This window comes from Limulus polyphemus, unplaced genomic scaffold, assembly GCF_000517525.1.
Source record: "Limulus polyphemus unplaced genomic scaffold, Limulus_polyphemus-2.1.2 Scaffold67, whole genome shotgun sequence".
NCBI lineage: Eukaryota > Metazoa > Arthropoda > Merostomata > Xiphosura > Limulidae > Limulus > Limulus polyphemus.
In genome coordinates, this window is record NW_013665677.1 from 226,192 (window position 1) to 239,790 (window position 13,599).

Below are 13,599 nucleotides of genomic sequence, written 5' to 3' on the forward strand. Positions count from 1 at the left end.
GATTGTGAGTCGAGCGCCTTATCCACCTGGCCATGCCGGGCGTTTTACATAAGTTCAGAATTTAATCTAGGCAACATACTGAGTAACTGTTTCACGAACAAAAAATGAAAAGATATAGTAAATATGATTTTTTTCTAAGTTCGTTTGTTTGTTTGTTTGAAGTTAAGCACCAAGCTACACAATGGACTATCTGTGCTCTACCCACCACGCGTATCAAAACTCGGTTTCTAGCGTTGTAAATCTGCAGACATACCACTGTGCCACTGGAAGGCTTTTTTCTATGTATTTCAACCCTAAAAATTAAGACTTATAACTCTTTCCGTGAATTTCCCATGTTTTTCACACAGAGTTTTTGACAACTGAGTTTTTATGGGCTGAAATAAGTTTCTGAAAAGCTAAACTTACGTGATAAGAAACACTGTCATCACGAATTGGATATATCTTTATCGGATTTCTTTCAGTATTAAAGACACACGAACCTCTCTCATGCATAATAAGTTTCTTCTTTAGAAGTTCTATTAACTAACATGTATAATTCACTAAGAATTCACCTGGTAATAAGAGTCTTAATTACTTTCATTTTGCCAGAGCGTGTTCTATAGCCTGATTCAACTTGAACAGTATGGGTTTGAAGGAAAATTTTACATTTTTCAATGTCGGTATTTTATTCTAAAAAAAAATGCAACTGTTTTACATGCTCACTTATGACTTTTACGCAGTTTCACATTATATGACTAACTTATAGATAACTATAAGTACTATAAGTAATAAGTATATAGTGCAACTTCTGTTGTTGTTGTGACGCATAAGCGTACCTTTTTTAATACAAAATTTTATTATTGGTTCTCATGTAATGAAATCTAGAGAAATTTTAAAAGTGCTTACTTCAGCATGAGGTTGTTGACTAGGTATCGGAAGCCATGAAAGAGCATCTCTTGCTATAAAACTTTCCGAAAAAGTTGGATCGTAGAAGGCTTCCTGGCGCTGGAAATAGAAATGAAATATTCACAACATCATAAAACTATAATATCAAAAAGAAGAACCAAAAAAGAACACTGATGTGTTTTGTTGCCCAGCTTTCAAGTAAAAATTGAAATGTTTCATACCATGTGATGTGTTCTCGACTAATGGTGGTAAATAATTCATGCTAAGGGTGAAATAATAACTATTAAGAATATTTATAAATTTAATTATCTAAAACTATCTGAATCACAACTAACAGTTCCATTCAAAACGTTTATTCTCATCGCAAAACTGAATTTGATGGGCAAATGTTTATCAATGGATTTCTTTAAAGTATTTGTACTTATTAGATATTATGGAAAACTTTCTGAGATAATTTTCAAAGTGCTGTTGCTCATGCTCGAGATAAGGAGGTTAGCATTAATTGCTGTTGTTGTTGTTTCAGCACAAAGCTACACAATAGGCTATCTGCGGTTTGCCCACCATAAGGAATCGAACTTCGGTTTTTAGTGTTATAAGTGCGTAAACTTATTGCTTACCCACAGGAGGACGCTATTAAATGTTATGAATTGGATATTTTTTATTCTTAACATTAATTTCAACCTTTAAAAAGTTATTATGATTCAACCGATATACTAAATATTGCTCGTAATTAAGATAAAAAATACAGTGGTTAACTAAAACGATTAATAATAGACGAAGAAGTGTGCAAATTACAGAAACTGTAGTAATTCAAAAACCTCCGCAAGTTCAGTTCGTGGTTAGAATTTGTCACGAATCTTTTAAGTATAATTTTCAGTACCTAAGACATATATCAATTCATATCATACACTGTATTATATTATTTGATTAATTATTATGCTAAATATCTTACGTAATTGGTGTCAGTATGTCGAGCAGCTGCCTTATTGGCTCGAGCTTTTTCTGTCAATTCAGACATGATTGACGTCAGGTTAACTTTTTCTTCACCCACTGTTATGACACAGGGAATATTAAGTCGATTGAAGAAGGCTCTAGGAAACAACTGAGTATCAGCTACAGTTAAAAACAGAAGCACCAAAAACACTATTCCCCGGATGCCGCAGTTTGCTGAAAAATGAAAAATTATTCTAACAATAAACATACATCATTTAGAGCAATATTAGTTTATAGAATCACTTGATTGTTTCTGTCTTATACCGTCTTATTTTACTTTTGCCTCTAATAAATATCCACTTTTGCAGTATCGATTGTATTAGAATTCTGAGACACTATGTAGCATTTCAGGTTAATAGCAAACACTTTTTCATAGTTTTATGTTATTTGTAATAATTATTCAATACAAATTATATGTTAATTCGAACTTTTAAAATAAAAACCATGCAATATGAACTAAAACTAACAGGAAATGATCTGACCTGTTTAAAAATAAATGTTGATATCGCTCATCAGTTAAACCCTCTTATATTTCTTCTACAAAGTTTGTAAAATAAACTAATTTCTTTAAGATTTGTCTTTGTCTATCCTTATCAACTTTAATTTATTATATATGTCGTTTTGGAGATAACACATAGTTCTACGAAAAATATATATACAATATATATATATATACATATATTTGTAACCATTGCATATAATATTTGAACAATTGAATAAGCGGAAATTGAAATACTTACCATCTAAACTATATTTCACCATTTTGCTTACAAGCAGAGTAAACCGTTTCTTTTAAAATAAAATTTATTTCAAACGACAGTTAGATTTTTAGCTAGAAAATATGCTTATAATTCAATTCACTTCTGACTCCTCTGAGAAACTCTGGTTGAATATACCCACATTTATATTGTTGTAGCTAGAACAAGTTAGATTTTAATTAAACAACATATATATATATATATATATATTGTATAAACAACTTATGTACAATTTTGAATCTAGTAGTTGTATCTGATGGATTTATTTTAACTTTCACAAGAGCTTTCAGAAACAGGATATTAGAATATGTTTGTATAACTTCGTTGGAATATATTTTGGTTCGAACCACAAAAGGTAAAGCATTAAAATAATTAAACATATAGAAATTGGATTGGAAATTCAATAGCACTATCAAGAGTTGGAGTCTACAAGTACTCAGCCTCTTGAGTTGGAAGACATTATTGGATTCTTGAGTGTATCGACTTATTCATAAATTAGTTCTTTATCTATTTTTATCACAACAAATTTCATTAATTTGTAATAAGTTGCACGCTGAAAACATACACAATAGTAATAGCTGAATTATATTAGTACGGATACAATTCATTTAAACATAGTAAGAACAAATGAGAAAAGTCCGCATCTCGGTCTTGATTTCTCTGTTTTCACTTCTTCACAGAAATTATATTAAAAAATATTAAAAAAACACTTAAATTCGATGCTTTACTAACGTCAATTTTATTTACATGTGAAGCCTAATCTATTATTCGGTTTACTATTTGTCTCTGAGTTATACCGGTTTAGTATCTTAAACAATTTGATGGCTGAATAATTTACAAGAATAAGTTGTTGTTTTTTTTTTGTTTGTTTTTTAATTTCGCGCAAAGCTACACGAGGGCTATCTGCGCTAGCCGTCCCTAATTTAGCAGCGTAAGACTAGAAGGAAGGCAGCTAGTCATCACCACCCACCGCCAACTCTTGGGCTACTCTTTTACCAACGAATAGTGATATTGACCGTCACATTATAACGCCCCCTCGGCTGAAAGGGCGAGCATGTTTGGTGTGACGGTGATTCGAACCCGCGACCCTCAGATTGCGAGTCGAGCGCCCTAAGAATAAGTAAATTGTGCCAAAACTGCATATTCTTGAAATTCTTATATAAATACAGAATCGCTGTGTGAGTACAATATATGTCGCGATACCTTACATATAATATACACTCCACCGCTACATGAAGCCTAATATTATTGTTTCGGTTTTTTATTTGTTTCCACTCGACAGAAATTTCAACCATAGAGTTCGTTTTATGAAAGCGAGCTGCGAGGAATAGTTGTTGCAGTGAGGTTACAAATGAAATTGTTGTTTCAGGAGAGCATCACAGATTTAGCTGTCTCAGTGAGGTTACAAATGAAATTGTTGTTTCAGGAGAGCATCACAGATTTAGCTGTCTCAGTGAGGTTACAAATGAAATTGTTGTTTCAGGAGAGCATCACAGATTTAGCTGTCTCAGTGAGGTTACAAATGAACTTGTTGTTTCAGGAGAGCATCACAGATTTAGCTGTTGCAGTGAGGTTACAAATGAAATTGTTGTTTCAGGAGAGCATCACAGATTTAGCTGTCTCAGTGAGGTTACAAATGAAATTGTTGTTTCAGGAGAGCATCACAGATTTAGCTGTCTCAGTGAGGTTACAAATGAAATTGGTGTTTCACGAGGGCATCACAGATTTAGCTGTCTTAGTGAGGTTTCAAGTGAAATTGGTGTTTCACGAGGGCATCACAGATTTAGCTGTCTCAGTGAGGTGCACCCCCCAGTGGCACAGCGGTAGGTCTGCGGACTTACAACGCTAGAAACCGGGTTTCGATACCCGTGGTGGGCAGAGCACAGATAGCCCATTGTGTAGCTTTGGGTTTAATTCCAAACAAACTCAGTGAGATTTCAAGTGACATTGGTGTTTAATGAGGGCATCACAGATTTGTCGGAGGCTGCAATATCATAGGTATTCCACTAAAATCTGTGATTGCTTGGGAAAACCGCAAGTGCTCTTTTTTTCATCATAAAATCAGAGTTAGCATACAGAAAAGAGTGAAGACAAAGAAAAGACATTTGCAATGGTGCTAATTTTACTTGATCGTCGCCAGAATGTTTAGGGATCAATGAAATCCCTTTGAGCTTTTCATCTATTCCGAATTAATAGCAAAGTATAAGCTGTTTAGCTAAGAAATTACAAATATATGCGACTTGCTTTATCAAATTTTCAGGCACGAAATTATGTCACTCTCTACTTCTCTGCAAGTGTTAAATTTATTACGGTTTCACTCAATTGGCAGTTTTCAGGTGCTGAGCGACTGTCATGGCATAAATAAAGCTACTGTGTCAAGATGTTTAGTCCTTTGTGTGACCATGTTAAACAATGTATCAATTTGTATAAAGTACTTGAAAATGGGAAGGTAATTCATGACTTTTATGAATTATGTAGTTTGCCGAAAATACTGGGGACAGTTGATGGATGCCAAATATCCATCCAATCGTCTGCCGAAGATGAACACTTGTATGTCCGCAGGAAAGGATTTCTTTCTTTACGCGTTCAAGTAATCTCAGATGCTAAGATATATATATTGGATGCAATTATCCGGTACCCTGGCAGCTTACACGACAGCTTCATCTGGACAAAGTCCAGCATTTCTGAATGATTTGGCAGTGGTGAAATTAGTGGTGGATAGCTTTTGAGAGACAGTGGTTGAGCTGATTTTGTTTCCGCAATAAGCATGATTTTATTTGGGTATCTTGCTACAGTAATGCCTAGATGTATTTATGTGCCAGCTTCTCTTTATCAAGTTATTTACACTTTTTAAATCGTGTAAGTACATATGTTTGTTTGTTTGTAAATTAAGCATAAAGCTACACATTGGGCTATCTGTGCTCTGCTCACCACGGCTATCGAAACCCGGATTCTAGCGTTGTAAGTCCGCAGACATACCGTTGTGTCACTGGGGGGCGTAAGTACATAAGTAAACAAATAATAAATAAAACTTTGATTAGTAACATAATAAAAGATAAAGTCGTATGTTATATAAATAAAACTGAGTTTATTAACCCAGTGAAAGTTTTTATATTTAAAATCCACTGTAAACTTGTTTAATATTTTTAATATATAAAGCAATATCACATACAGCCCACAAGAAAAACGTTCTACTTCCATCATTTAAGAAAAGGCATCTTACATGACACTGGTGTTTTTGAATGAATTAATTACGTCACAAGGGTATATTTTCTCATGATGTGGTTATGTTTTAGATATTCCCCACAACTATGGCTACTGACTCTAGTGTTACGCCATTCAAACAGAGCTGAAAGATTTTATAATGCAGTTCATAAAAAAAAATTAAGATACGTTATTGTTTCCTTTCTGCAAAGCTACATAAAGGCTATCTGTTCAGCACGGGGAATCGAACCCCAAATCTTATAATTGTAAGTCTGTAAGCTTATCGCTGCCCAACTGAGTACTACACTGAACTTATAACAAAGAGGCCAAATGATCTTTCGATGACGTCCTCTGGTGGGCTAAAGTGCTCGACTCGCAATCTGAAGGTCGTGGATTAGAATCTCCTTCACTAAACATGCTTAGTCTTTCAGCCGTGGTGGAGTTATAATGTAACGGTCAATTACACTATTCGTTGGTAAAATAGTAGCCCAAGAGTTGGCGGTAGGTGGTGTTGACTAGCTGCCTTCCCTCTAGTCTGTCACTGATAAATTAGAGACGGCTAGCGCAGATAACTTTCGTGTAGTTTTGCGCGAAGTTCCTAAACAAAAGAAACCTAAATCTCTTGTGGGTCAGCGATAAGATAATTTGTTATGAAATTCGGTGTAAGACTCGGTTGGAGTTGAGGAAATGAGAAAGCAACCGACTTTTAGTCAGTCTCTAAGGGATTAATAGGTTACAGCGCTAAGTGATTAGATAATTATTGGAATAGTAGCCGCCTTTCTAAGATCAGCTTTTTTGAAAGCTACAAGAACTCCTATGATTATGAAACGTTTTGATCCGGTATAAGAAAAACGGGTGTTTGCGTGGTTTAGGGACGGTACATGACAAGGCGATCAGAAAAACCAAGTGATTGAGAGAGGACGAAGCGCAGTAAAACATGCTGTCAATAAGAACAAAAATTAGTTGTAAACCTAAATGATATAGTAATAAACAGAAATCTGTTATGTTTAAACCTGGTATGGGTTCATTTCTGATAGAAATAAGGAAAGTCTTGATAAAGTTTAAGGGAAAACGACGTCCGAGTATAGCATGTTCATGACAAAGTGGACACGTAATAAAGTGACGTCAGAAGTGGTTTACAATAGAGTGGTGTCAGAAAGTGACCCACAACACTCTTAAAAATTAAATTTTTAAAAATTAGATCGAGGGGTGTCTAATTTATAGGTCTGATAGGACAGTCAGAGTAATAGGTGCGTGTTTAATACTGCACAATACGGCCTGGTATGACTAAGTTGTTAGGGCACTCGACTCGCAATCTGAGGGCCGCGGATTCGAATCCCATTCACCGAACATGCTCGCCGTGGGGGCTTTATAATGTGATTGTCAAGCTCACTTTTCTATGGTAAAAAGTTAGTCCATTAGTTGGTGATGGGTGTAGTGGCGTAACTACAGAACATCGACCCCAATGCAATTACATGTATATATATTACTACATGTGATATATATATATATATATCGTGCGCCACCGGTGGTACATATGCATGTTTTCTGTTGGACGTCGTGAGCCACCCGTGGTACACAGCACCCATAAGATATAACTGTACCTCATATCTCCAAAATCTTATATGAAACATTTATTTTATACAGACGGCTATAATAAAGCCACGCCTTCCATCATGTACCACTGGTGAAGCACAGATGCCATGTTGAAAGAACAACTGAAATTGCCATTAAAATTTTCATTGTGAGTGATTGAAGCAAACAAGTACTAATTGAGACTTCTTTCATAAATAAGAAAACTGTTATGAAGGATAGAACTGTTATCATCCACAGTGGGGATTATTTCTGATGTCCCTTTTTTATGACCATAAAATTGTGAAATATTCATAATTCTTCTAAAAAAACGGCAAGATTAGGTTGAAGAAAAAATAAAAAAATAAAATATTATGATCATTTGAATATTATTACTTAAATTATAGTGTGCACCACCGGTGGCACATGACAGCAACACGTCATGTACCACTCAAGATAAAGTTCCCAATGCAGTCATTCTGTCATAAGACATAAGATATAGCCATAAAATTAGCTGTATCTAAGGCCTTATGTTCCTTTTGCATAAGAAAAGAAATCACTTATGCCGCGAACGTGCTAACATATATATACATATACAATATATCATTTATATATGTACATATATACTCAACATTAACTAAATGAATGTTAGACAAGTAGACATATACACATAATTTCATAAACACGTAAAAGTCATAGAACACACTCCATTCTCCAACTATACATCAATGTTCAAGATGCGTCTCTTATAATCCCAAACATCGCAAATTAAATAAATTAAAGGAAATTAGCATAGCAAGCTTACCAAAATACGGCTTAAAACAATTCTTGCGGGCCTAAAGGCCGTCACACACCGAAAGCTAACTTTCATTTCTAAATATTCTTCCCCTATTAATATATTTTAAGTTTTTAACGCTATAATACAAATACCTACACTTTATTTCTTTAACAGAAAATAGTATAATGAGCATTATGTTTATTTAAAATAAAATATAAAAACTATAACAACTTTCAATACACAATCACTTCCAGACACACAAGCGTCGCAACTGTTATTTCTGCGCCATCTTTTGGCAGTTTTTCAAACTTAAAATACAAATGTCGCGCAGGTGCGTAAATGTTTATGTATTTTCAATGTTTTTATTTTTTTATTGACATTCCTGTTTGGGCATAGTTACGCCACTGAATAGGTGTCACTAGATGTCTTCTCTCTTTTTTATCACTTCTAAATTATGGACGGTTATCAAAGATAGCCCTTGAGAACTATTTGTGAAATTCAACAAACAAACACTTCTGCGTAATATGTATCTTTCGAAGAAACTTTCACTACCTGAGACAAAAGACAACCCAGAAGCCAGCGATGACGATTATTACAACAAAAGATATAGAGAAAACAACACTTTGCCAGGATTTGATGTTAGATCCACCCTCATCAGACAGAGATTTGCAAATTAGGAAACAGAACCAAAAAAGAAAAAACTTTGCACTTGCAATACTATCCCTACGATTTGTTCTTTTTTGTTATTATTATGTTATTAGTAGTTATTATTTAATTTCTGTAGTGCACATTTGTGGATAAAAGACACCTGATAGATAAATGCCATTAGATATATTAGTCATTGGTGTGTCATCATGATTGTTTGTTGAATTTCGCTCATAGCTACTCAACGGCTAGCTACGTTAGCCGTTCCTAATTCAGGTGTTTTAAGGTCGTTTTTTTCTAGTATTATTAGTTATTGTTGTAATTGTACTATTGTTGTTATCCTCCCTGTTTTATAGTAAAATTAGTGTTTCGAATCATTAAGTTTAAAGTATTGATTTGTTGAATTTTTCTTTGTATTGTATACGATAGTACAAATAAAAAAAATCCAGTTTACTTAGTTTATTATTATTATTGTTAAGATAAAGATGTATAGAACAAACAAAATAGAACAGTTCATAATAAATAACAAATTGAAATAATCTTCACTCGAACAAAATTTAAATAAAATGTGTAATTAAACAATAAACATATAGAAATATATTATAATCGCAATTAAATAGTCAAATAAGAAAAATATAAAGTGCAGCTAAATAATATAAAACTGAGCACGATAACTAACAACATGTACATATATGTTAAACTTTGCAGGTTGTAATGAAATAAACTTGTTGCACTTTCTATCTGACTAGCAATCGTGTCCTTCACGAAGATAAACTTAATTTCTTCCAACTCTAGTCTTTTTTTCTCCATTCCCAAATGCTCTTTCTCCATTGCAAGATGACTCTTCTCGGCCTCCAATTTCGCGACTTCTAGTTTAAAAGGTCCTAAGTCAAAAACCTTTTGTTTTACAGAAGACAATGATAGCACCGACTTTTCTGGGATTGATAACTGTTCATTGTTCAGATGATATCAGACTTATAAATTCAGTTGGCTCAGGACAGCTGGAATATTTTCCTGAGGCTATATCCAATGAGAAAAACTATCTGTAATAAAAGCACTTATTATTATTATTATAAAACTTGTGTGTTTAATAACAAATGAATATATATGTATATATATATATATATTTGTTATTTTGCCAATTGAAACAAAGTTCTTCATATTTTCACTTTTGTGATTATAGTATTATAGAGTAACATATTTACTTACTTGGGCAAGAACGATGCTATATCCTCTGTATAATTTAGTCTGGTACTTTGACTGCTCACATCCAATTCATCCTAAAATCCTTTAACTGCCACGTCTCCGATAAACTCTAAAACCATCTTTTTTTCTTCTTCAGTAACATCTTTTGACTGCCCTATTCTCCTCTTCTTGTCTTTCTCGCCTCCCATCTTTGTTTAATCTCACTTAGCTTTGTCCAGTTAGCGAAATTTGTCTTATTTTTTTGTTCTCATGTCGCCACAGTTATTTGTTTTTCTCCAACAGCATTTACCTTGTCCGTAATTGTTTGCTATATATATATTATTCTTCGTTGACTAAATTAGTTAAGTTTACTGAATAAAGTTGGTTTGTTTTATCTCATTATTTAAATTAAAAGTTCGACCTCGTCCTTCGAAAAGTTGCTCATCCAATTTATCCCCGGCCATCTTGGCTAATTTACTGACTTTCTAGCCAATCATGCTTCTTTAATACCACTTTGAGACAGCTCGCAGATCTTAGAGAAAGGATTCACATGTGGCATGCTTCCTGAAACTCTCTCATCGCAGTTCTCTACGATCTAACAGGAAGGTTCCAGGGACCTTGCATTCGTACAAAGTTGATGAAACGGGTCCGAGACTTTCATTCGCCTCTGTCTCACCTACGATTACAATTCCTGTATTTCATCATTCTCTTACGTTTATGATCGTCTAAGATCCTAGAACGTCATACTATTTGTTTGGCCTTTCACATCGAGTTACCTAGTCCTACTATTGATCGTATCACCTTCCCACCTATCGTCAAACATCTTTTTCAGCTTTGTACAAGATATATTATTTGGCATTTTAAAACCCAACGCAGAGCTACAGGAGGGCTATCTAGGCTAGCTGTCCCTAATTTTGAAGTGGCAGATCTAAGGATAGACAGCTAGCAAATATTACCCACTGCCAACTCGTGGGATATCCTAAATGAATAATGGAATTTCCCCGTCACTGTTATAACCTACCCACAGCCCCAAAGTGCAGCATTATATTCACAATCAGTTACGGTAAGACACATCAAGTACAGGTGATCAAGTGGTGGAAGTAGCTTCCTTGGAGGATGACCTGTTTACTGACTAAGACGTCAATAATATGCGAAATTCAACAAACAAACAACCATGATGACACACCAATGACTATTATATCTTATTACATTTATCTAACACAATGATTCAACAGTATGTTTGAACTATGTTTCTCTAGTGATACTGTAAAACACATTTATATTTTCTCTGTGTGACATTTTCTGTCAGTCACTGCCCAATTTCTGCAATACATCTTTTAACTAGCACATTATACGCATTTCCCTTTTATTAGAAGTACATTCTCTTGGGAGAAGAGAATGTATAACACTCTGCTGACCCACCAGTTCTTTTGAAAGATTGCACTGGAAAGACATCGAATTTGTTCAAATCGAAGTAACGTTTGTATGACAACACGATGTATGTGAAGCACAAAAACAAGTTACATTTATTTGTCTGTAATGGCTAAAATTCTTGAGAGCCTTGATTTACACAAATAATGTAAACGAATGACACAGCCAGGTAGTGATACTAATTGCTCACAGCCAGGTAGTGATACTAAATGCAGTAGATAACAATAAGTCATTTGCATGAAAAAGTGCCGAATTATCCGATAATGATAACATTTCTGTTTCATTTGAGGTTTACATAGGTTTCCCTTCAAAGTAAAAATGATAAACTAATAATATTTTACATCTTCCTGACCTTTTTCAGTGAAAACCCACCGTGTTAATTTCATGATGCAAAGTTTCATATCAGAGTTTAGAATCGTCACAGTTGAAGAGGGTCGAGAAGTGTCACGACCCAAATTCCATCAGAAATGGATGGGGGAAAGGTATATTAATATAATCAATTCATAATTGTTAAATAACACGTTTTCAATCTTGTAGACTGTGCAGAATGTCAGAAAAAAAAAGAGGAAATCTGGCCAGCTGCAGCAAAACCGTGACCGGCCTTATTATGGCATCATTTACTCTTCTTATTATAAGAATTATTGAATTGTAGATTCGAAAGTTCAATCTTGTAAAACTTTACTAAGTTAATACTAGTAATAGTAAAGATCACTGTAAGTTTATTACATCTATTTTATATTACGGTTCATCATCGTAAAGAGTAATTAACTTTATGAATTTACAATGTTAAATCTAGTTATATTATAGATTATTGAGATTCATTAGGAAAATAACAATTTTATAGAGTTTCAATTTTATTAGGTTAAGTCGAGTAATGCTATAAACCACTGAAATTGAATAAGTTTATTCCTACAGTTTTACAGAGCTGCAGTTCACTGGATTTGTCCCCCAGTAGCACAGCGGTATGTTTGCGGACTTACAACGCTAGAAACCGAGTTTCGTTACCCGTAATGGGCAGAGCACAGATAGCCTATTGTGTTGCTTTGTGTTTAACTTCACAAAATTAAATAAAATCGCTGGGTTTACTCTAGCGGTATTATGTATAAATACGACTCTATTAAATTAAATGCAGAAATTTTGTGCGGCTCTACCTCTTTACCAAGCGTATTTCAGCAGGTCTTGTAGAAATGTAGGTTCTCAATACATAAACTAACAGCCCTTGTACATACTTGCAATAAAAATAGAACATAAAGTGACGACACCAACGTTTCCACATACACGATAATTTTATTTGTATAAGGCTAAAAAGAAATACGCTCTTCATCTTCAGATGGTGGATAATTTTGTTCACCGAAACATGTAGAACGTGTTTCTTTTTTTACCTTATATAAATATAATTATTGTGTCTGTGGAACGTTGGTGTCGTCATTTTATGTTCTATATTTATTTACTTGGTTCATTCTACTAATAACGTGTAGCTTTCCTTGTTTAAGTTCTATAATGCTACAGAACATTTCCAACTGTCTATTTTTTTCCAAGAATTTTATAAGTACTTGAGAATAATCGCACCAGTGATCGAAACGTCGTACCTGTTTTAAAAAATACTCTTCTTTACTGTGAAAGCTGTAACTTGTAATAAAAAAGGCTTTATTGGATTCATTCTAGTAAAAATATACGGGATTTTGACTTTACTAGGTTAAACCCATCAAAGTTATAAAACACTTCAAACTGAATAAGTTTATTCCAGCAGCAAAATTGTAGCTTACTAGGTCACAAGTTAATTCTGGTAGTAATATATAAGAGTATGGCTTTACTGGGTTAAATCCAGTAATGCATAGAATACTTAAAATTGACTAACTGCAGCTTTACCAGGTTCATTTGGGCAATAAAATATATGTGTGACGTTAGTAAGTTAAACATGGTAATGCTAAAGAACGCGATACACTGATAAGGTTAATTTCAGCAGTTCTATGGAATTGCAGCTTTATTATATAGAATGGTGTTACTTTGCTAGATCAAATCTAGTTCTGTTGTAGAACACATTGGACAGTAAGTAATCTGCACATTAAATAGGGTCGTTCCGACTGTTTATAGAATGGTGTTACTTTGCTAGATCAAATCTAGTTCTGCTGTAGAACACATTGGACA

The 13,599-nt window shown here is 34.0% G+C and overlaps 1 protein-coding gene across 1 annotated transcript in view; it reads right to left on the bottom strand.

The window, feature by feature from the left end:
- LOC106465278 overlaps positions 1–2,747 on the bottom strand; it is a 4,045-nt gene extending 1,298 nt beyond the window's left edge. Inside the window, exons 1-3 of the mRNA XM_013925485.2 lie at positions 2,619–2,747; positions 1,838–2,052; positions 886–984 (exon numbers count right to left, since the gene is read on the bottom strand). Of these exons, the coding sequence (XP_013780939.1) occupies positions 886–984; positions 1,838–2,052; positions 2,619–2,640 (336 nt within the window). The 5' untranslated portion in view covers positions 2,641–2,747. The remainder of the gene's footprint in view (positions 1–885; positions 985–1,837; positions 2,053–2,618) is intronic.
- Positions 2,748–13,599: the final 10,852 nt, after the last annotated feature.